At 42.8% G+C, this 24,673-nt stretch overlaps 3 protein-coding genes across 5 annotated transcripts; 1 reads left to right on the top strand and 2 right to left on the bottom strand.

Moving 5' to 3' along the window:
* Positions 1-5,956: 5,956 nt before the first annotated feature.
* On the bottom strand, positions 5,957-12,094 carry LOC125286909 (heat shock factor-binding protein 1-like). Of its 2 annotated transcripts, none has more exons than XM_048232232.1 (4): positions 11,882-12,094; positions 10,684-10,750; positions 8,929-9,075; positions 5,957-7,550 (listed from the first exon to the last, which is right to left on the bottom strand). In XM_048232232.1, the coding sequence occupies exons 1-3, from the start codon at positions 11,924-11,926 to the stop codon at positions 8,945-8,947; spliced, it is 243 nt and encodes an 80-aa protein (XP_048088189.1). In that variant the 5' UTR covers positions 11,927-12,094; the 3' UTR covers positions 5,957-7,550; positions 8,929-8,944. The 2 variants fall into 2 exon arrangements, with proteins under 2 accessions (XP_048088189.1, XP_048088188.1); XM_048232231.1 differs by having other exon boundaries at positions 8,943-9,075; positions 11,882-12,090.
* A 401-nt stretch (positions 12,095-12,495) lies between these two features.
* LOC125286403 (ADP-ribosylation factor-like 14 effector protein) lies at positions 12,496-21,920 on the top strand. Its single transcript, XM_048231472.1, has 5 exons — positions 12,496-12,660; positions 16,411-16,597; positions 20,278-20,391; positions 20,637-20,686; positions 21,190-21,920. Exons 1-5 carry the CDS (start codon positions 12,590-12,592, stop codon positions 21,416-21,418), a joined length of 651 nt encoding a protein of 216 aa, XP_048087429.1. The 5' UTR covers positions 12,496-12,589; the 3' UTR covers positions 21,419-21,920.
* A 215-nt stretch (positions 21,921-22,135) lies between these two features.
* On the bottom strand, positions 22,136-24,210 carry LOC125286404 (gonadotropin subunit beta-1-like). Of its 2 annotated transcripts, none has more exons than XM_048231473.1 (4): positions 24,199-24,210; positions 23,460-23,518; positions 22,886-23,094; positions 22,136-22,505 (listed from the first exon to the last, which is right to left on the bottom strand). In XM_048231473.1, exons 3-4 carry the CDS (start codon positions 23,036-23,038, stop codon positions 22,254-22,256), a joined length of 405 nt encoding a protein of 134 aa, XP_048087430.1. In that variant the 5' UTR covers positions 23,039-23,094; positions 23,460-23,518; positions 24,199-24,210; the 3' UTR covers positions 22,136-22,253. The 2 variants fall into 2 exon arrangements, with proteins under 2 accessions (XP_048087430.1, XP_048087431.1); XM_048231474.1 differs by having other exon boundaries at positions 22,886-23,044; positions 24,199-24,208.
* Positions 24,211-24,673: the final 463 nt, after the last annotated feature.

Raw genomic sequence — 24,673 nt, 5'->3', positions numbered from 1 at the left:
TGGAGGATTACATCAGGGACTCCCTGGCAGCTGGACTCATCCGCCCGTCTTCCTCTCCAGCTGGTGCCGGGTTCTTCTTTGTGGGAAAGAAAGATGGTTCTCTTCGCCCCTGCATTGATTATCGAGGTCTGAATGATGTCACAGTGAAGAACCGGTACCCTCTGCCTTTACTCACCTCTGCTTTTGAGTTGCTCCAGGGATCCACTATTTTCACCAAACTGGACCTTAGAAATGCTTACCACCTAGTCCGAATAAGGGAGGGTGACGAGTGGAAGACTGCATTCAACACCCACACCGGCCATTATGAGTACCTGGTAATGCCATTTGGCCTCACCAACGCCCCAGCGGTATTCCAGGCGCTGGTGAATGATGTGCTGCGGGACATGCTGAATAAATTAGCCTTCGCGGTACCTGGGCGACATCTTAATTTTCTCCAGAACTCTGTCCTAACACACTTCGTCATGTCCAGCTGGTTCTTCAATGGCTCCTGGAGAACTCCCTTTATGTCAAAGCAGAGAAATGCGAGTTCCATGCTCAGACTGTGTCATTCCTGGGATACATCGTCGCTGAAGGCAATATCCAGATGGACCCCGCAAAGGTCTCGGCAGTTACCTCCTGGCCAGTTCCGGGGAATAGGAAGAAGTTGCAGCAATTCCTCGGGTTTGCCAATTTCTACCGGAGATTCATCCGGAACTACAGCTCCGTCGCCGCTCCCCTCACAGCTCTGACCAGCATCAAACACCCCTTTTCCTGGACCCCAGAGGCCAACACAGCCTTTCATACCCTCAAGGCCCGGTTCACCACTGCCCCCATCCTCCAGATGCCGGATTCAGACCGGCAGTTCGTTGTCGAGGTGGATGCCTCAGACGTGGGAGTCGGGGCCATACTCTCTCAACGGGCAGAGGAGGACAACAAGTTGCACCCCTGCGCATTTTTCTCTCGCCGGCTTTCACCTGCAGAGCGCAATTATGATGTTGGAGACCGTGAGCTGTTGGCAGTCAAGCTTGCCCTGGAGGAGTGGCGTCACTGGCTGGAGGGGTCCACAGTTCCGTTCCTGGTCTGGACCGATCACAAAAACCTCGAATACATCCGCAACGCCAAACGTCTTAACCCCAGACAGTCCCGCTGGGCCTTGTTTTTCACCAGATTCAACTTCACCCTGTCATACCGCCCAGGTTCTCGAACACCAAGCGGACGCTCTCTCCCGTCAGTTTCATAAGGATGGCGCCCTTCCCAGGAACCTGCATCAATTCTGCCCGATCCCTGCGTCGTAGCTGCCCTGACCTGGGATATCGAGGAGGAGATTCAAGAGGCCCTCCGTGACCATCCCAGTCCCAGTGCATGCCCAGACGGTCGTCTCTTCGTCCCAGAGAATTTGAGGTCCCGGGTCATACAGTGGGGACACAACTCCCGCCTTGCCTGCCACCCGGGCTCCGCCCGCACCTGCCATCTCCTTGCCCAGCGCTTCTGGTGGTCTTCTTTGAGAAAGGATGTCCGAGAATTCGTCCGTGCCTGCCCCACCTGCAATCAGAACAAGTCCTCCACTCGGCCCCCCGCGGGTTTACTCCAGCCCTTGCCTGTGCCCACACGACCCTGGTCCCACGTCTCCTTGGACTTTGTAACTGGCCTCCCACCATCAGGTGGGATGACGGTCATTCTCACTGTGGTTGACCGGTTCAGAAATATGGCACACTTCATTCCCCTCCCTAAACTGCCATCTGCCAGAGAGACAGCCCAGGCTGTTCTTGATCATGTCTTCCGTCTACACGGGCTGCCCAGGGATGTTGTCTCTGACCGAGGTCCGCAATTCACCTCTACATTCTGGAAGGAGTTCTGCCGTCTTCTAGGGGCCACAGTGAGTCTCACCTCTGGGTTCCACCCCCAGTCCAATGGTCAATCCGAGCGGGCAAACCAGGAGCGGGAGAAGGCGCTGCGGTGCATGGTTTCTCACAAACCCCAGGCTTGGGTACAACAACTGACGTGGATAGAGTATGCTCACAACTCCCTCACCTGCTCTGCCACTAGTATGTCACCTTTCCAGTGTGTGTATGGCTACCAGCCCCCCCTGTTCCCCAGCCAGGAGGGAGATGTGTCCTGCCCGTCTGCCCTCGCCTATGCCCGCCGTGGCCGTCGTACCTGGTCACAAGCTCGTGCCACGCTACTCAAGTCAGCTGTCAGCTATGCCACTGGGGCTAACCGCCGAAGATCGCCGGCACCTGCCTACCGTGTTGGCCAGAAGGTGTGGCTGTCAGCCAAGGATCTCCCACTGCAGGTGGAATCGCGTAAACTGGCACCTCGATTCCTCGGCCCGTTCCCTATCCAGAGGGTCATCAGCCCAACCGCAGTCCGGCTCCAGTTGCCAACCTCCATGAGGGTGCACCCTACTTTCCATGTTTGAAAGTCAAGCCGGCGCATGAAAGCCCGCTGGTCCCGTGCGCTTCCTCCTCCTCCTCCTCGCCTCGTTGGCCGGTGGGCTGGTGTACACCGTTCGGCGCCTGCTTCCGGTCCAGGCGGCGAGGTAGGGGCCTCCAGTATCTCGTCGACTGGGAGGGCTATGGGCCTGAGGAGAGAACCTGGGTGCCAGCCAGTCGGATTGTGGACCGGACACTCATCGCCGACTTCCACCGTCTGCATCCTGATCAACCTGCAATCCGTAAGGGCCGCCCCAGAGGGGTCCCTAACCGTCCTGCCCGCCCGGCTTCCTGTCCTGTGCCTGACCCTGTTTCGGTACCTGTCCCGTGTTCTGTCCATGACCCTCCAGCTCCCTCCGAGGATGAGGATTTTCACTCGGTCCGCTCGGAGGAATTCTAGCCCTCCACCGGCTCCCCTCCGCCCTCCCGACGTGGTGTCACTCTTGGGGACTTCTGGGGCCGTCCCTTAGGGGGGGGGGTTCTGTCATAGCTCTCTCTCTGCCTGGTAACACGCGCTGATTGAAGTCTGATGACCTCCACCTGTTCCTGCTCTGCTCTGCCTCACCCTCGTTTACCTACCAGCTGCACTGCATTCACCACTCATCATGCCCTGTATATAAAGCCTTGCTTTTCAGTCCACACTTGTCAGATCGTCTGCAAACCCGCACCAGTTACCTGCCTGTCTTGGAAAACGACTGACTCTTTGCCTGTGAACCCAGACCCGCTCGACTACTTCTTTGATCTCCAGCCCCGGTAATCTTGACCTGCCTTCCGTCTCTCTTCTCTAATACAGCCTAGCCCTTGACTGTACTGCTGCTTCGTTTCAATTGCTGTTGTGTGTGTGTGTTTCCCCCAGAACTTCCCGGATCATCCAGCTCCTGCCATTGCTGCTCGGCTATTGGGGGAACACACACACGCAGACTCTTGGAACTCCCGGAACCCCTGAAACCCCTGTAACCCCCAACCCTTAAATAAATTTTCTAACGTGACGCTTTTGTGGTCCTCGTCCTGTTTGGTGTCTGACAGCATAGTAGTAGCAGTGGTATAGTATAAACGTATATAAAACGTATTATAATTTAATTTAATTTAATTTAATTTAATTTAATTTAATTTAAAAAGTAGTAGTATAAAAGTATATAGAAAATAGGAGACTACAAGTATATAAAAAGTAGTATAAAAGGATTGGGGCACCTGCCTTTACACCCACAGGAACGTCAGTAACATCCCACTCTTAATCCATCAATCCAAGTATTAAATGATTTGGTCCCTCTTTACAGTTTAACAATGGCTAAATCCCAATCCCTGTGGCTGCAACACGAAACTACATGGAACAAGAACACTGGAGATTTCTGCCAGAGTTAGCAAGCTAACTACCTAAGCCTTATGCCACAATGCTACATACCCAGAAGTTGAAGCTTCTCTCATACAAATTAACATCCCCCAGAATGTCCATACGAAAATGTTCAGCATGTAATGTCAACTATTCATCTAGTTAGACTGATGATGCAAAGTTTGCTAGCAAGTAAGCTAATATGGAAAGTTCGCTAGCAAGTTAGCTATGGCTAAGATGGAGAGTCTGTTTGGGGAATGTGTTGTGTTTGAAGATATCGCCATCTAGCTTGGCGGAGTAAAACATTAATACATTGGCCTACGACAGTGTTTCTCAAACTATTTCAGTTTCAGGACCACTTAACTAACCCTACTAAAAAAAAAAAAAAAAGATTAGACCTACTTCAACAGTAGCCTATAATTAGTCTATAGGCCTACTCACTGAACCACCTTGCTTATTGTCTTTGCACTGCTTATTGTGTCAGAGGATTCATTCTGTATGATTTAAACTGGCATATCTTACATAGACAGTGTTGCAGAACTGTTTGGATTTAACTACAAGTTATTTGGCAAACAACTCATCTATATTATATTTTACCACGTCTGCTCGCGGACCACTTGGTGATCCCCGGACCACACTTTGAGAAACACTGGTCTACGAATATGACAGTGGTCCAGTCAAATCTTTTACTGTCTATGGTCAAATCCCAGCCGAGCTATAACTGTAGCTCGACTTACCTGTGCATGTAAACATAATGGACTGACAAAAAAATCAGAATGAGTAATTATAACAGACGAGTAGCCCTGTGGACACACAATATTGTTGGAAAATTGAGATGTGTGAAACACTATTTGACTCAAATGGTAATCAGAAATAATTAAAAAAAAAAAAAAAAGACTAAAATGTGTTGACTAAAACTGACTAAGACTAAGATACCTTTAGTTTTCTTTTGACTAAAACTAGACTAAAATGATTTAGACTTTTAGTCAACTAAAACTTGACTAACAAAAATGATATTTGAATGACTAAATATGACAAAGACTAAAAAGGACATTTCGTCACAAGACTAAGACTAAGACTAAATTAAAAATAGGTGACAAAATTAACACTAAAAAGCATTCCCCATAAAAAATAAATCAATTAAAAAGTCAATAAATAAATAATAATAATAACAATAATAATAATAGTAATAATAGTATTGATAATAAATCCTACACAGAATATTCTGTTTCACAAGGAGATCTTGTATGGACCGTGTAATCCACGAATGGTGTTCGTTGATGTTCCAAAACAAGTAGCGTAGCAAAATACAGTTTGTGTCGTATTTTATTTGCCATTTTGTAAAATCCCATTGATTTCTGTTGGAAGACTCATTGCACGTTGATATTACTGCGCCACCGTCTATGCTTCAGGCTCAAAAATTGAGCAGAAGTGTATACGCGATTGTGAGGTGTCTGAAAAAATAGTTCCACAATAGCAAATAAGACGGCAGGAAATCATACATTGCGCCGATATATTTGATTTTAATAATCAATGAACACCACTAACCACTCGGTGAGTTGCAGTTTTGAAAACAAACGTTAAGGGTTGTTTTAGGACATGTTTGAGCATGCCTGTAGGCAGCCACTCTGAATAGTCAAAGGCGATTCAAAACGAGTCAGAAAAGTCGAGACGGGACCAATCGTCAAAATGTCGGTGTCCACCACTGTAGTTCATCTAAAACAAACCAGAAAAGGGACTCGAAGTGCTAAATACCGGAATTTTCCTTTAAGTGCTTGAGGGCTCGGCTGCACCCTTTCTCCAAGTCGGGATCTGTGAACACTTTACTCAAGGAAATTACCTACAATTCATAGCGTTGTAACCTGAAACACAGGACTACCCAAAGGGAGGCTGGAAGGTTGAAAAACCACCAGTTAACAATTGCTATAAAATGGAAACGTGTTTGCAAAACGTTTTTTGTGATTTAATTATAGGTCACAGGCACAAGCTTGATCACTTACGACTAATATGTAGGGTTTAGGGGAGAGATTGTGATTTAGCTAGTGTTTGAAACATTTAGGAACCACTGAGCTACATGAAATTGTTCAGATCAGGGTTGGGGCCCCAGAATGATCTCACAGGGCTATTCTAAAGTAAGCCTTCATTCATGGGAAGCTATACCCATTTATGACCACAGACAATCTGTTATTCAGACAGAAACAGCCGTACTAGTAAGTGAAATAGCAAATCGTTTATTTTTTTTTAGCAATGGTACACCACCACACAACACAGTTTTGAGCAAAAACTTATATTTACTGTGTCCAATTGAGTTCAAGACAAATGTGTTACAAGTCAAGAAGCATATATGTCGGTATCTTATTAATGATAAAGCATCACCGCCCCCCCCCAAAAACAAAACAAAAAAAAAAAAAAAACACAGTAACAAGCAGCATCTCTAATAAATCAAATATAATCAAATTAAAATAAATAAACATGTAATCTTCACTGCAGTTCAGTGCAACATTGGTGCACACTCGATCATAGTGACTCTTCAGCAGCAGCGCACCCCAGCATTAAAGGTTGCAGTGCACTTTTTTATGCGCCCCAAGAGCCCTGTGTGTAAGGGCGTAGCACCAAATTTATTTGCAGTTTAACCCCCTATACCCCAACCCTTCCCACCCCACCTGGGGTATACTACAAAGGAAGACTAATGGTATACTGAGCCTAAAGCCCAAAGTGTGCTTAATTTTCCCAAATAGTGGAAAATGTTCCTTTTTTCTTTCTTTGATCTTTACATTTGAATGTTTTGGGGTACAAATTATCAGTAGAGTTCTTTAAACTGTAATATGGCAAGCAACAAGGCAGTTGCCACAAACTTTTGCCTCTGCTTGGCAAATCTGAGCACACACACCCCATGCATTAGGATCAACATACCCCTCATCTCATTTTGTACTATACCCTCTGAACACCCCCTTTAAACCCCAACCTGTGCTCATCAGTGCAAACGAACAGGGATGAGTTCAGATTGAGTCTGAACTATGATAAAAGCTGGACTGGGTTTCCCCAAACGTGCTGTACTATGACCACTGTTAAGGGCGCCCATTTTAAACCAGTGACTACAAGTAGTATGTACTGTGTGGTGTTACTTATGTTAGCTTACTGGGTTAAATTAATTAATTCAAAATAAGACCGGTCATTTTTTTTGTGTTTGCAGAGTAAAATAAATAAATTGGGACCACAACTGTTGTCACCATTTTAAAAAATATTTTTCTCCTTGATTACAATGGCCACAGTACTTCAATATTTCAGCGAAACTCAGTCCTCGTTTCTTAAGATGAATTCTGATGATTGTGACGCGTTACCTCACATACAACCTGCATCTGTGATGAGCGACTGAACGAATGAGAGGTGGAGCCTAGAAAAACGGGGCAAATACATCTGAAAGTCTCAAAAACTTAAAATGTAGTAGAAAACGTGACATAGGAAAAGAACTTTGCATCTCTTGTTTGGGGTCGCCATGTCTATTTGGCAGGTAACTGGTATTAGTGTCTGATGACTTACTGTACACATTTAAGGTTAACAAACATAAATTATATATTTGACCATAATTTCCCACAATATTTATAGTTAGAGTAACATGATACTGTATAAAAGACCTTATACACAGTAAGTCATAATTAAATCACAATGATGACAAAAAGGAAGAAAGGAAAGGGGAAAAAAAAAAAAAAAAAAAAAAACACACATCCTTTAGCATCCTTGAATAAGAATTAAAAAAAAAAGAATCTCAACTTCTCTAAAATGTCTTCATCGATGCAGTACTGAGTATCCTGTTGGATGAGTGCACACACGCACACACACACACACACACACACACAGAGAGAGAGAGTGAGACAACAAAATGTATTAATCGCTGCTTACAAGAAGGACACTAGTTATTCCACTCAAGAGAATCTGTCTGAAAATGCAGTTTGAATCCTAACCAATTTAACATCCTCAACCTCAGTACTTGTCTGTTTTTATATGGTTAAGTTTAAAGAGCCCTTTGATTATCCTTACCAATTTATGTCTTCTACATAAGCTATTTGAATCAGTCTTCGACTACCCCACCACAACACCCCAAAGTGCCCCGAGTTTCACCGTACCAATAAGATTGTGGGCTTTTTTGAAATCACAGAATATCAGAACGGAAGAGAACAATACCAGGTAAAGCGTATGTAACCTACTGGTACCCAGCCTTCAGCTTCTGATATAAATAACGTATGTACTGAGGCAAAGATTGCATTACATAAAGCATCCTTATATAATGCTAAACATACATACATAACACATGCGTAAATATAGATGAGGTCACCTCAAAGTAACCTTCAAGTTCCACACAGACTACTGAAGAACCTGCAAGACCGGCCTAGACACTATAAGACTGAGGCCCTTTTTCCATACAACAGAGACATCTCAAATGGTAAAAATGTCAGAAATTTAAAACAAGAGTTTAAATGAGCCTCTATTTCAGCATAAGCCCATCACTTCATTATAAAGGGCTGTGCTTACACACATAGGGCTTTCTGGTTGATCTGTCACCAGTCTAGTTGGCGGCTTGATGACACACAAAAAAAAAAACTGGACGTAATCATTTGTCAGTGGATCCAGCCAGGGGGGAATGAGAATCTTTACAAAAACAAAACCCTCAGTACCCATGGCAACCATGGACCATCACAAAAGACTGCCCCTGATGGCTTAAAGCCAAAAGTCACCAATTGGATCCGGTCCAGAATCTCTACCATCAGAGGTGTATGGAAACCTTGGCAACCACGGCTTGAGCAGGCCGTGAGCGGTCAGGGCGTGCCGACACCCAAAGGCCACCAGGCTAAGCCTGGACAGTGAGTGGGAACAGTAGTGTAAAGCTGAGAGCAACCGAGCACGTCTCATCATGCCTAACCCAACACAATAGCACAGCTGATGGTGAGACAGACAGACAGCTACACCCACACACTCTCTGCAGCGCAGCTCCGTGCCCATGGGTAATCAGGCGTTGTAGCGCTGTGCACTGCAGGACTATAACAAAACATCATTACACCACTGCCTGGATGAAGTTTCAATTGTGATGCGCTCTTTAGAACGAATATTTGCGCACCTGAAGCGGTTCCATTTATTTGTGTACAAAATGTTAGTGTGAGTGAGTCTTCTTTTGGGAGTTTAAAAGTTCACCTTTGGCCTCTCACCTTTACTCCGACCCCTGAGCGGAACCTTCTGTGGGCTTGGTTTCCCCACCTTCGCCCTCCTCCACCCCCGCCTGGGTCATGAGGTCAGCAATGTTCTTCTCCAGGTCGTCGATGCGGGTGCTCATTTCATCGAGTGACTCCAGTTAAGTGCAACACACTCTAGTCGACATACATCTATTGACCCTATCAACTTCAGAAACAAACATGTCCACTCCTAAGGCATTTCCGGTAGCATGGAAAACAACAGTGAGCTAATGGTAACTTGAGGACAAATATTTTGTAGAGCATTATGCTAAATCTGATTCAGATCACTTCAAAGTATCTGCATTGGTTTGGAACGTTTCAACCGGAAAGCCTCTAGGAACAGATTGAAAATGTCTTTACTCATTAATTTCAAGTTTAAGTAAAGTTTTGGGATCATTACATACTCAAAAAGGAAAAGAACAAGCATCTGAACCGAAAACATCCACTCCATGCTGTTTCACCAAGTGTCAATAAAGTAGGCCATCTATCAATCTATCTAGCCTATCTATCATCTACGTAGCCTGTAGCCTACATTGATGTTGGCTGATTTTAATCACATACTGTATTTGTAGCGATGTCGTGATATAATGTTTAGCTTTGATGTTTTTAAGTAGTAAACTTATTCACGTTCAATTGCAAGACAGTATGCCTAAAAAAGAACCCCTTATACACACATGCATGCACCCTCATCTTCCCTCACGCACCGCACGCATGCACACACACACACACAGGTTGCTAGGTTACCATAGCAAATAGGCTCACCCCAGAAATTATTTTTTAGTAGCCTAATAGTAAAATTATTTGTTAGTAGCCTAATGGTAAATGCTGCAGGTGTAGAAATCTACATAAAACAGATATTTACTTTGATGTCAGGTCTAGATTACATCATGAAACTTGTTGTGCATATTAATACATTAAATTGCTTTACCTCTTCTCCCTCCGAGCACTTCACAACATAGCTGGGTGAACAAAGCTGTCCATACTAAGTCATGCACAAGAGGCTGCAATTTTACAGAGAGCATTTTGAACATTACTTAATTGTTGGCACTGGCACTTATAAACACTAAATGGGTAAATTGCAATAAATGGGCTTAGTTTTGTAGCCTGATGTTGGAGTTAGAATAAATACCTCTGTGCCAATTGCTTGATCATTTTACAGCCATGTCATTTTCGTTATACATTATTTGTTTTGGTTGTTTAAAAATGCAAAAAGAAAAATATCAGATTAATCGATCGATAAAGTGCTAGATTAATCGATTACAAAAAGAATCGATAGCTGCAGCCCAACTATATGATGATAACCACACAATACACACCCCTTACGATGATAACCATTCAATATACACAACCTTTATGAAGGCAACTATAATAACTGAGAGACACTGGTATTAAGGTGAGGGTTGGAGATGTACCTGATGACCCTTCATGGAAGGTGATCTAGGTAAAAACCAAAGATTCTAGAGCTCTCCGGTATGGGCATCCGCTCTACGTAGGTACAGCACACAATCTCACTTAAGAGTGAAACACTAACTACAGCTCGTCTTTTTCAATGTCAATTAAAATGTTCCAGTGTCACAAGGTTATTATCATTGAGATTCACAGAACACGTTTTAACCATGACCACCAACTGCAGTGTGCTTCAACACTGCTTATCGCCCACACATACTCTTAACATAATGCCACATTCACACCACCATGGTCTGCATAACAAGGATATTCCTGCCAATTATCTGGTCTGACATGGTCTGAAACTTGTCCTGCATTTGCTGAAGTAGGGTCTGGACCTAAAAAAAAAAAAATAGTGGAAAAGGAAATGTATAAAACCATTATTACTGTTTATTCTTTAGAGGTTAAAAGCAATGGAAATATGTAAGAACGTATCTAATCTTCAAGATATTATAACACATCTCCATTTTTCATGTGGGCGGGCACGTTCTAAGCAGCCTCTAGCGTAACACTGAAAAAAATAGACTGAACCAGGTGGGCGTACGGTTCACCATGCCGTAGCACCGAGGAGCAAAATTACTTAGTTGCCTCCCACGCCTTAGCCAAACAGAAACCATGGAAACTGTGCTGTGCTAAGATTAGCGTAGCTTGAGAAATTGCATAGGATTTGAGACAGTCAGACGACAGGCTAGTCCTTCCAAAGCAATCTCCATCAGTAAGGTTAACAGCAAAAAACATTCAATGTTGCTAGCAAACCGTGCTGGACGTAACGTTATCTAAGTTATTGTGCACATATGGCATCACATTCTTTTTAGTTCAAAGCAAAGTAATTTAACGTTAACTATTAGCACACAAACCAGGGTAGTTCTAGTCCTTTCCAGACTCTACTTTTCAACGGACCAAACTAAGCATTAATGTTAACGTTATAAGACTTTACCTCTACAGTTACAATATGACGTTAGCTGTGTAGGAAACTTCAACTTATACATTTGTGCACTATTATCGATAGTTAATTCATTACAGCTACCGTGAGCTAGTTACAACCAGCGCTGTTTGTCCTACAACGTTAACGACACCAGATTGCCAGATGTTGGTAGCCTAAAGAACGACTGATGAATTCGACGCTTTCCTTAGTTCAGTAATGTGGCTTAGAACGCCCTCTAGAATCTAACGTTATACCGTTTTAATTAACTACCTAGGGTCCTAGCTAGCTAACTGCCTTGCTACCAAGCCATCATTCCAAAGTAGGTTACATTGCAACCACATTATAGTTAGCTAGCTATCAGAGCAATTCTGCTTTTCACAGATGTACATCCGTGTAGTTGTGAGCGACATATTGAAATTGACTTGGGAATACAATTCTAATGTTCCGCCAATGATTATCTAGTGCTATTCAAACTGAGTAGGGTGGCATTAGCTTGGCTATCGTTAACGTCAGCTATAAACGATACGTTAGCTGATTCACTTACCACAGCGGTCATATCTTGAACAGATTTCGGGTCCGGTTCTGACATTGTGGGCTTGTTTGGGTCGCTGCTTGTTTGAGTTGGTTCCGCCACACCTGTGAAACCGTATTTTCCTCCAAAGATGATGTTGCTACCTTGCTCCAATTTCACTGTTCCTTCCAGACTGCCTGCCAGCCAACCAATGTGATGCTAGATAACGTATTTTTCAGGCAACGTCATAACTTCTTCTTTAGTTTGCAAGTGGTTGGAAGACGAGGTGTCATATAGGTTTTTGTGTTGCGCCACCAATGGTGTAGGAATGTTATTACATCGCAGTGTGTAGTAAAACGTGAAATCGGAAAGTTCGAATTTTTGCATTAACGTAGATGATCAAAATCAACACCGACTGTTACATGTCGTTGACCGAGATTTACTTCATATGATGTTCATATGATATTTCACTCCTGATTTATGGATTTATGCGCCAAAGGGGAAAGGGAAGCCCAACGTAACAGTACCACACATCAGAGAGCTCTGCCATCAATAAAGAAACATCTCCACCTAGTGGTGCGACTACAGCAGTGCCACATAATCAGCCAATGAGCGCCTCTCCGGTGACGCAATCTCCTGTTCTCGTACTCAACGGGTTGGTTGGTGGCTAAAAAGTCAGATGTATCCTACGAATTAGCGCAATTCGTTTGAATTCTGTATGTGCAATTTGTATCGTTCATCATGCCGATCGTTTGCTCTGCAGGGGGATGCACGAATCGTTTTATAAAAGGCTCGGAAATTCGTTTTTATCGGTAAGAATATATTGTATTTACTTTGTGGGCAATGAGGAGTTACTCAGTTAGCTATCTGGCTAGTGAGCTAGCAAGTTTTGTGTGGCGGGCACGTTACCTGGATAGAAATGTAATTCTGTTAATGTAGACTTACAAGCTAACGTCATGTCTACATCGATAAAGTTAGTTTTCAGTTGAATAGTCGTAAGTATGCCGGCTATAAAAAGTTATGCAAGGGACAAAAGAATGTGGACAGTGGTTGGTTTTGGTTGTCCTGATTTGTGAATTCAGAAAATAGGCAAATGTTGCCTCAAACTAATACATTGGTTACCAAGCCATGCACCTTTTTTGGAAGAGACACTTTAGTTGTACATTCATTTAACCGCACTGACTTTCTTAAGCATAGGCAAGAGCAGGTAACGACATATTTGAAAAGCGGCCTTTACATGACAAATGAAAGGGTGAACTTTGCATCTAACAAGGTAGGGTGAATTTAGTGACATTTAACATTAACTTTAACTCATCAACTCATAAGTTTTGGAAGCTAGCATTTCCAAAATGATCCAGGTGGTGGCAGTTCCTTCACACAAGCTTACGTTTCGTCATAGATCACTTGAGGTGCAAACAATATCGTTTTGGTTGATTTGACCACTTAACTTCAAAACAGGCACCTTACTTTGGATAGACATTAGCAATATAGGCTATCATAGGAGTGATTAACGTCAGAAAATCTAGACTGGAGTAACTCAACATTTGGCACCCTCGAAGTTGCAGTGTTTTTAGCTGTTTCTTGTGGAGAAATTGCGTGAGGAAGTGAAAATTGCAAAAATAGTTAAGGTTAGTAAGACCAAAATCACACTGATAATCTTGATGCTTATTAAAAAAGTATCATCAAAGGTAAACAGTAAGGATTACAGAAAATCAAAGTAGGCCTACTTTATTTGTGAAAATGCTTTGACTGAGGTAATTCACAAAGCAGTATAACCTTTCGTAGAACTGTCCAAAAAAGACAATCACCTAAAGAGATGGCATCATGTCATATGTTTCAATACATTCATATATTTTGTAATTCAAAAGTTCATATCTTTAATAATTCATAGTCTGTGGCCTGCATAGTTACTAATAGCCAAGTAAGTATCTAGTAATTTCATATTGATTTAAACTATTTGACTACACTTCTGTTTAATGTCATTACATTGGTGGTGTACGTCTAATTGACTGCCTAGGTAGGTTAGCAACACCAGGTTGAGAGATGCAAGTAAGCAGATCATTAACGTTAGTCTTCTATTTATTATATATATATCTATATATCGCATTGATTACATGGTTAATGATAGTGGCACAAATTTCATCACTGACAACAGTTCTTGCAGCCAAATGGAATGCCACCACCACGCATTCTTACACCTCTACCTTGCCCTCTCCTTGGGCCTGCTCTTCTCCCTGGCCCTGCACCTCTCACTGCATCTCTTACTGGGCCTGCTCCCCTTGCCCTTATTCTTACTTGTCCAGACATTACAGTGTTTGTCTTTTTCTGTTTCTCAATTTGTGGCGGTAGCTGATTAAGATCGTCTTGGTAGTGTATAGGTCTAATTGAGTGCCTGTCACTTTAAGACGAGTAACAGTTAAAAGGCTGCTGATGTGTGGATGCAATTCATAATGTTTTCTACATAGTTAAAATAAAGTTTCGTACTTCTCCTTGGGACAAGCACTTTTGAATTTTGGAAAACACTTTTCCATTTACATCGGGATTTTCCTAAGCATGCTAAACTCGACATCCAAACAGTATTCTAACGTTGCCTTTGAGATACTGCTTGATTGCATCACTTAACTTAGTTTAGTCTCTTCAATGTAGCCTACTATGTTGTGATAAGACCTTAGCAGAGTTAAGCAGTTTTGCAGCAGTTTTGAACAAATTTGCGCAGCATGGTCACGATGCTAAGCAGATTTAATAGCAATTTAGCCAGACTTCTTCTATGCAATGCTTCTATGTGGCAACAACAATCCTTCAACAATCGTGAATACTTTGTTAAATGTGCATGCAGAGGAGGGGCAGCAGGCTACGAGAAAGAGCGGGGCAGCTAAGGAAAGGCTGCGTGCGTAAAAAGCGCAGCTCAATGGCAACGCAAGGATTTGATCTTATATTTAATTTAAATTAAATTAAACATAGAATATTAATCTGTGGCGGTCGATTTTGATATCATGGCGCCCCGCCACAGATTAGTCAATGTATGGGAAACACTGTAATTTTACTGTGTCAGTGTAATAGAACAAAATAACCCCTGCCACTGAGTCTAAGCCAGACTGGAATCAGCTGTGGTTGGCCCAATTTACCCAACATAAATCAGTTGTGTGTCAATTATTGAATTGTTTGTTTATTATCAGCTGAGATATATTGTTTTTGAACTGATATCATTGTAGAAGCAGGTTTTTATACTGTATCTATGGTTTGGAATATTGTTTTTACTATTGTGGGATGTTGTGTTAACATTCGTAAATACTGCGAAAACAATCCATAATTTTGTTGGGAGGTATAGCTTGTCTGTTAAGAAAATGTAAGCATTGTGGAAATGTGTTCACTGACTGCATATCGTGTGCAAATGACATGAAATGTGTGAATGGTATGGCCACAAAAGACCGATGCTGTGTTAATTGTATAGAGTTTTGAAAATGTGACAACTGGTTGGACGCTTGTTAGCGACTGAAAAAAAACTGTAAGGACAGTTGCTTGGCTCTCTGTCATCGTGCCCATAGATATTAGAAAGCCAGATACTGCATTGGGCTCCAGAACGTACGTAAATAGCGCTGCCATATTGGTGAGGGCAACGATCACTGTAGACCATTGGAGAAACGGGTGTCTCTGATTGGATATCAGACAGGTGTCTCTATCTGGCAAGTGTTGCCCATAGACAGTAAGGTGTTTGCCCCCAACAATATGGCGACCTGTTCACTAATGCCACCTGCAGTAATTGAACTCGACGGACAATGTGGTATCTAGCTTTCTAATATCTATGATCACGACAACTTAATTCTGAAAGTGGTGTGCGCGTCAGTAATAACAGTCCATGTATAACAATAATCCCTGAGCTGAGAAGACCACATAACGCAAGTGATGGGAATTAAACGAAACCTTGAGGCAGAGAATTTGCCTCGGATCATTTTTTGTAATTTAATTATTTGAGTTACTTGAGTAATCGTTTCAGCCGTAATATAAATTAAATATAAATATGTGAAATGTTTTAGCAGTATCCTTGTAAGAGCAGAATATATATGGATATGCAGTAAGAACAGTGTATGAACAACACAGATATGTGCAGTGTAGTAGCAGTAACATTATAAGAGTAGTAAAAATAATATCTAGAATATGCAGTGTATTAACAGTAATATTATAAAAACAGAATAAATGGATATTCAGTATGAACCGTAGACAGATATGTACAGTATGCACAGACATGTCCAGTGTAGTAACAGTAACATTATAGGAGTATAAAAAAACAAGTGTATGTGCAATAAAAACAGTATAAAGAGCAGTAGTTATGGTTATGTATAAGTGTAATTAATAGGGTGCAACTTGCCGAAATGTGGGTTAAACAACAAGAAATCAGTTGCGTTCAGGGTTCATTCAAGCCTGTGAGCCTTTGTCCGTCAGGCAGTGGAAAATGTACTTAGGGTGCACACATACACACACACACACACACACACACACTGCCCTTTCTGTAAGTGATTGCCTCAGCATTTTGTACTCTGTTGCCTCCTCTTTCCTCTCCCCAGGTTCCCTATTAGTAAGCCTCAGCTGGCCGAACAGTGGGTGCGGAGTCTCAACCGCAAGAACTTCGTCCCCACCACCAACTCTTGCCTCTGCTCTGAGCACTTCCAACCGGACTGTTTCCGCGACTACAACGGCAAGCCTTTCCTGCGAGAGGAGGCTATTCCAACCATCTTCAATTCGAACAAGCAGGTAGGGTGAGCCAAAATGTTCATGACTATACAGTTTTTGCATCATATCAAAAGTTGGCTACTTTGAAAAGCATAAAATATGTTGCGTTGTTTGCTTTTTTGTTTACCATGTGATCCCACCTACACTACCAGTCAAAAGTTTGCACACACCATGTTTTTTTTAATGTTTTTTTACTTTATCTTTATTTATATCTGAGTAGGTGGTTATTATTATGAAATAGCCCACATGGATTCATGTTAGCAAACAAAAAGTGTAAATAAATCTACATTTTTAATATTTTAAATTCGTCAAGGTGCAGACCTTTTGCTCAGCCTCTCAACCAACTTTATAGTCAGCTGGAATTGATTTCCAACAGCCTTGATGGCTTTCCCATACATTGTAAGCATTTGTTAGCTGCTTGTCTTTCACCGAGTTTAATTAAAAAAGAATGATGTTGCCTTTAATAATTAGCCTAGAAATCTAGACGCACCCTAGCGGCAGCAAATTACATTTGCTTCCAGGGCTAGTCACGTTGAAGCTGTTTTGTTGTTCTAAAGTAAGTATATATACTCTTTTGATCCCATGAGGAAAATTTGGTCTCTGCATTTATCCCAATCTGTGAATTAGTGAAACACAGTGAGGTGAAGCACACACTAATCACGACGCAGTGAGCTGCCTGCTACAGCGGCGCTCGGGAGCAGTAAGGGGTTAGGTGCCTTGCTCAAGGGCACTTCAGCCGTTCCTACTGGGCGGGGTTCGAATCGGCATCCCTCCGGTTACAACTCTGAAGCGCTAACCAGTAGGCCACAACTGCCCCTGTTCTTCAGACCCTTCAAGTCGACAGCATGACCAGAGTTTAGGCAGAGACTTTTATGGTGTTTTTTCCTGTTCAAAAGATATAACATCACTGCATGTACTGTAGGTATTACATTTCCTGGAAAAACCCAGACTAACACAGTGAGGGTGTGGTGATGTGTGAAGCGAGTCAGTGAGGGGGAGATGATGATACTGTACCAGCCTGTACAGGAGTTATTTGAATGAGCAGAGTGGAGACCATTTCTTGTGAAATGGTCAGAACGAGACTGGGGTAAAAGTCCACATTACATCAGATTGGAAAAGTACTGGAATCACACAATATCCGACATATTTTTTATATAAAAACAGGGAATGGTTTCCACCATTAAAATCGGCCCTGGTCGACGCTAATTGGCTGAAAGGCGTTTTTGGTGACGCCTCGAGGAGGCGCTTCTCGAGCGCCGAGGAGCATAAAAGGCAGAGCACAGCCATCAGTAGCTCAGATCTCATGGCGGGTATCAGCTGGTAACATCATCTTCACCTTGTTACTTGACCGTTCAGTCTGGACATTGTTTGGGCTGTATTCTCACTGCAATACGGTGAATGAAGATCAACAATATTTCGGAATCTCCAGAGTGCCAATTGGCTGACGGGATTCAGAGGTGGATTTTTCCACGACACTTTTTAACGAGGAGATGCGCCAGCATTAGGGTTGCAAAGGAGCGGAAAATTTCCGGTAGGAAAATGATGGGAATTTACGGTAATTCCTACTTTTTCATATACAAACATTAACATTTTGTTTGATAATAACCAATATGATTTGTTTGTTCATATTTTCGCTTAGCTTACCATACAAAGCTAGCTACCATGCAAACGGGAATCCCATTCTCTGCCTATGGTTTACTAGCGTGCTAAGCTAGCAACACTGAAACCACTGAACTGCCCAAGATGCACCACACCACTCAACAACAAAATCTGATTGGTTGGAACATTAACTGACTATCAGTTTGTTCAGTTAGAATCCCAGAAAATGGTAAAACAAGTAAAAAAAAATGACACAACATACCACCCCAACCAAACCTTATAGATTATGTAAGTTATATATAAATTGTCAAGCGTCCCATTACAGTTTAATTACAGTTTAATTACAGTGCAAAATGACGTACACCAATTTGAATGAGGACAAAAGTGACGACAAGCCCATAACTGGACAACTCTGTTCGCAAACTTATCCCAGTTTCACACCAGTTATTCCCACATGAGATGACGTTTTAACTGGGAAGTTATTTTCCCCATGCACATGAACTCACCATAGGTTTCCTTTACGTCTAGTAGCCTATGCTGATTGCTGTGTGCATGGGATTGACGTATGTGCAGGGTAGAAATTTGTCTGAAATTGCATTAAATCAGGTTGTTTTAACTAGTATTATGCTGCAAGATGGGGTTTTGTCCACTACATTTAAGTTCCCTGTTATAGACTAACTTGCCATATTAAAAATTCCCAGTTTATTCCCATTAATTCCTGCTAATTCCCGTATATTCTCGTTAATTCCCATGGAAAGTTTCCAACTTTGAAAATTCCTGTAATTTTGCAACCCTAACCAGCATTCAAAGAATTCTCTGTGAAAATGTATGGGGTAAGGGGTTAGTTTGTTACGCCAATATGGCCACTGTCTACGCCAAGGCTTTGAACTGGTTCACGGAACTAAAATGAAAAACGTAAACTTTTGATGCTTTGCTAGGAACAGAAACGAAACCAGAAACGTTACATTTTTTTATGGTCCGGAACAGAAACGTTCTGTTATTTAAAGTAATGGTAACCAGTTAATACCATTATTTATTTAGTTCTTTGACAAGATTTCTGTGCGATATGACTTGGTAAGGTTCACTTCCGGTTGAAATGTAATAGAGAAGCTTGCCGCCAGCTATACAGGGCCCTGACAAGGTTTTGGGCATTTGTTTATAAGTTCAGTATTCACAATGGCAGCTATGTACACACCATTGGGGTTTTGTATTGTCTAATGACATAAGAGAGACAAAAATGCACTGATTGAGCCCTAACCGGGTTTGGCCAATTGATCTTCACAATGGCAGCTATGTAGCCCATCATATTTCAATTATTTGCCCAGATTTTGCTATGCAAGTTGCACAGGCTTTTGGATAGATGTAAGAACTACAGTGATGCTTCTGTAATGCTTAGTGGTTTTGTATTGTTTGATGACATAAGAGAAACAAATGCACTGATTGGGCCCTGGTCAGGTTGGGTCAATTGAAGTTCTCAATGGCCGCTATGTAGCCTGCCCTATTTGTCATTTGCACCAATTGAGCTATGTAAGAAGTATAATGGATATGTGTTCAGTTTTTTGCCAATAAACAACATGGCAGAAATGTTCCTTGTCTTAATTCATGTATAAAAGTGAAAGAAATGTATGCATGTTAAAATTACAGTTATGCCGCTTACATAATGTAGCCTATAGTGCATTGTTTGATGACAGGACAAGAGACTTAAGAAACATTATGGAGACTAACAATATAATTTTATAAAAGTCCGAATGATCAGCCTACTTATTTGTATATCCCGCAGCTGACATGGCATTTTATTTTTTTATACTAACAGGTTTAGGAACGTAAATTTTAGGGTTTAACCGAAAACCGGAAACGTTAAAATACTGTTTCTGTTTGGAACGAACCAATTGGGGAAATAATTCTGGTTGAAAGCCCTGGTCTATACATATCCCACCCTTTCCTGTATGCCTCCCCATTCAATTGAATAGGAAAATAGCTACCCGATAACTGCCCAGAGTATGTTGCAAGATGGCCGCCGGGTGGAGGGACTTGCCTAAAATGACTTTGGTTTATATTAATTTTTCCAGTCTGACTCTGTTGCTTCTCTTCCTCTGGTCCAGATCGAGCTGCGCCGTAACCGCGGTCAACCGGGCGAAGTGAACCGACTAGGCCTGACGCAGGACAAACCCAGACTTCGCATTCAGGAGAAGCGACAGTCCAGCAGGGATGCCAGAGTGAGGCACACACTACGCGCTTTTCTCTACACACACTCAATCTGCGGGCGTACACACACACACACACACACACACACACACACACACACACTACGCGCTTTTCTCTACACACACTCAATCTGCGGGCGTACACACACACACACACACACACACACACACACGCACGTGTGCGCAGAGATGTTCGCTTCACATGCCTGTTGTTTTATGTGATTCTGTGTTAAATTATGTTTTTATGTTTTTCCCAGGGGAGAATGTTGGACAAGAAGGAGAGGAGGAGGGGAAAGATGGCTGAAAGGTACAGTAACTCCTAATGAGTCCACTCATACTTATTTTTTTATTTTTCCACTCCATATCTCTCTCTCTCTCTCTCTCTCTCTCTCTCTCTCTCTCTCTCTCTTTCTCTGTCTCTCTCTCTCTGTGTGTCTCTCTCTCATGCTCACATCTCCTTTTTTAATGGTAAGTGAATTTCACACCTAGCCTGAGGCCTGCGTATCTTAAAGCACCAGGCCAATTTTCAGATCTGAAAAATTACCGTATTTTCCAGACTATAAGTTGCACTTTTTTCATAGTTAGGCTGGTCCTGCGACTCGGGTGCAATATATGTATATATATTTATATATATGTTTTTTTCCTCTTCATGACAATTTTTTTTCTGGTGTGACTTCTACTCCGTTGCGACTTATAGTCCGGAAAATACGGTATATAAAACGGCCCCAGAAATGTCGGAGAACTTCAAACCCAGATATTTCCCTTGCTATGAGCCCTGTGTAACTCTGATGTGTGCACGCGTGTCCGCAGGCAGACCATGACGGGGAAGAGTAAAGTGTACGACAGTCGCGGGCTGCTGATCTCGTGTGGACGCGACCTCTGCGACTGCCTGGACGCCGACTGCATGGGCTGCTTCTACCCGTGCCCCGACTGTGGCTCGCGCAAGTGCGGCGTGGAGTGCCGCTGCGACAGAAAGTGGCTCTACGAGCAGGTGGAGGTGGAGGGTGGAGAGATCATCCGCAACAAGTTTGCCTCCTAGCCACACACACATACACACACACACACAGTCCATTGGTGGTGGGGGAAGGGATAGGAGGAGGAGGAGGATGCAGGAGAGTGGAGGAAGGAGCTCACCTGCTAGCCACACACACACACACTCCATCAGTTGAGGAGGAGAGGTGAGTGGGGGTATGACTGTTTTAAACAGCTGTAATACAAAGATGAGCAAGAGGAGACAGAAAAGTAGAGCTGGAGGAAGAGGAAGAAAGAGGAAGAATGGGCTCTCAAAAAGGACAGGCTGCTGGTCACCCGAGGAAGAAAAGACTGCAAAGGAGTGGGAAGAGTTGGAACAATGGATTATGTCAAGCTTAACAAGCAAAAGTTCTTAACCACCCATTTTCTTTCCCATCATTTTCTGAGTTTTCAGAATGGTTCAGATACTATCTTGTTGTGAATATTGATGTTCAGTGTTTTTTTTTTCTGTGTCAAAGACCTTTGTGTATTATTTTCGTTTGTAATTAAACACATTTTCTTATAATAATCATGTGCTGATCTTCTTCATCCATTTATTCATTAGCAGTGTTTGTTAAGGACATTCTACATACTACTTCTGTTTTGAGTTTTGAGCAATTTAAAGTCGCCATTTCACAACATCAGACAAGATGGAACTTGAGAAATGTCATAACATCACACACAAACACACTGCAGACTCAGTTGCGCTGTGTGTATAACAATACATTTTAATGAGTGTTGCTAGGCGTTAGGAACAGCAACAGTATGCTGAATGACCACTAGGGGGCACACTTTCCACAGCTGACATCAGCAGTGGCACACCAATCGAGTGGAGAAGTGCCTCCAGTGTCCCAATCCCGCCCTCATAGGTGGTGCGGCAGCAGGGGGGGTTCGGAGGGACGGCACACCTGCTCGGGGCTGAGGGGGCTGCAGTCGTAGTGGTTGGTGTTGCAGGTACTGCACTTACAGCTGAGGGCCTTCGGCACCGTCAGCAGGAGCAGCTCCGACCCGGAGTAGCATTGCTCGGGAACGCGGCGGGTCTCGTAGGTCCACTCCTGGAAGTGGCAGCTCACCTCCGCGTTTTGCTTCCCTGAGGGACTCCTGTACACAGGTGCCTGTGGACACACACACACACAAATAAACATAAAAGAGTGTGTGTTTCACATTCACAAAGAAGAACTTTATGAGCAAACCAGAAGTTTTGTTTTAAAATAAATTGGTGAATGTGTTTTTGGAAAAAGGCTCTCTGGGTTCATTTATATCTGTCTAAATGACTGACAGGTGAGATATCGACAGGGCGTTACCAGAGTTGTCCAGCTTCAGAGAGTAAAAGTCCTGCCACACACTCAGTCAGTGAGTGTAATTAGTATAACTCCTCAGAACAATAGAAAGTGCTAATTAGAGAAATCACCTAGGTTAAGTGCACAGGTAGAACCAATATGTGAAAGGACTTTTACTTTCTGAAGCCGGACTTATACACCTCTGGAAGAGTTACCGTGTTTGAGCACAGGCCAGCACACCCCTGGGTCTCCATGTAGCAGCATCGGCCATTTTCCATCTCCACGGGGATGCTGATGTTGACCAGCTGGCACTCTGGCACCACCGCCCGCACCAGGCTCCACAGCGCAACCATGGTAACCACGTGCATCTTCAACTGGGAAAGTTGCAGAAATTCCACAGAGGATTTCAGGCCAACGTTGGGCACTGGATTGTTAGACAGCAGTTTTAAGGTTTGCACCACAGATAAGACAGATAACACATCTGTTATATCACCAATACTTCCAATTTCAGTTCTCCTTCAACCCTAAAGAACTGTCTCATATAGCCTAAGTAGTATAACGCATTCAAAGGCCATTAAAAAGGTTTTCAATAGGGCCTCACTTTACTATAGTAATGTGAAAATGTTCTGAAAGTTGTAATCCTTTTACTGTAATTCTAATTCACATTTAATTTCAAATGTTATAATGATTTTAATTCACAGAAGTGTCTTTAGGCCTTCCTCAGATATCCAATTCTCAAACACACAAATACAATATTTGAGCAAAATAATAATAACACCATTCCCTGACCTGAATTTAGTGAATCTGGTGCAGTGACTAGTTGTAGATGCAGCTAAATGAGCGATCACCTGAGAGAGAGGGATGAAGACATGAGGAGGAAGGGACAGAGAGAGAGAGAGAGGGAAAAGTCAGAACCTCCATCATGCGGATTACCAGAGCAACACTATCACTTTGGTTTCACGGGTCACTGACAATCCCTGACAACACACTCCTAACATAGCACACCAGTCAAAACACACACACCCTTTTCCAATCCTTTGCAACACACTCCTAACACACCGGTCTAAACACACTTGTTTCCAATCCCTATCACATGGCAGCAAATCATTCAGTCAGAAACAACGCTCACGACACACACACACACATCACACATATACCGATTATGCATGTGTTCTTCATAGCGCTATTTAACATAAATCCTCAAATCAACAAGCAAGTCCAATCACCAAAAAACGACCATGTCTGCAGACCACATAAAGAGACAGCATACAGACAGACAGTGCCCGCTGCTTTACCCCAGGTGCAGCCTTACTGGCATCAGACATAAAATGCAGACAACCTGACTATATAATCTCTATGTAATACAGAGCGAGAGAGACCATTCAGAGAGGCAGATTATCATACAGACTAAATACAGATATGAAGACGTAGATATGAAGATGTAGATATGAATTCATACAGATATGAAGATGTAGATATGAAGATATATGAATTCATACAGATATGAAGATGTAGATGTTACCCTCACCGGCTGTTTGATCCTGTGGCACTACGGATGGGAGTTCCTGCTTTTATGGACCCGACTATACATCTCCACAGGTCTGGAGGGTAATCCACTGGACTTCATGAATCGTTACGCACTCCTGTTGCAGATGCTATCAGTGCAGCCGGGGGGGGGGTTCAGATTAAGCCCCAATGGCCCTGGCATATGATGGGCTCGCTTTCCATTTGGGTAGTCACTCACACACACACTCACACACACACACACACACACACACACACACACACACACACACACACATACATAATACACATACATTTGTAATTTGTATATTATTGGGTTGAAGAAAATGGCTTTGCATTTTCTATCAAAATACTTTATGTGTGTATTTTTTTTGTAAAACCAATACTTGTGATGACATCATAAAAGATCATAAAAGTGCAAAACAATGAGTTTAGCCTCTGACTGGTGCTGACTTGTGATTAGAATATTGAGATTCAGG

Source organism: Alosa alosa, chromosome 21, assembly GCF_017589495.1.
Source record: "Alosa alosa isolate M-15738 ecotype Scorff River chromosome 21, AALO_Geno_1.1, whole genome shotgun sequence".
Classification (NCBI taxonomy): Eukaryota; Metazoa; Chordata; class Actinopteri; order Clupeiformes; family Clupeidae; genus Alosa; species Alosa alosa.
The sequence above is the reverse complement of the archived record's forward strand: the minus strand, read 5'-3'. Positions and strand labels throughout refer to the sequence as shown.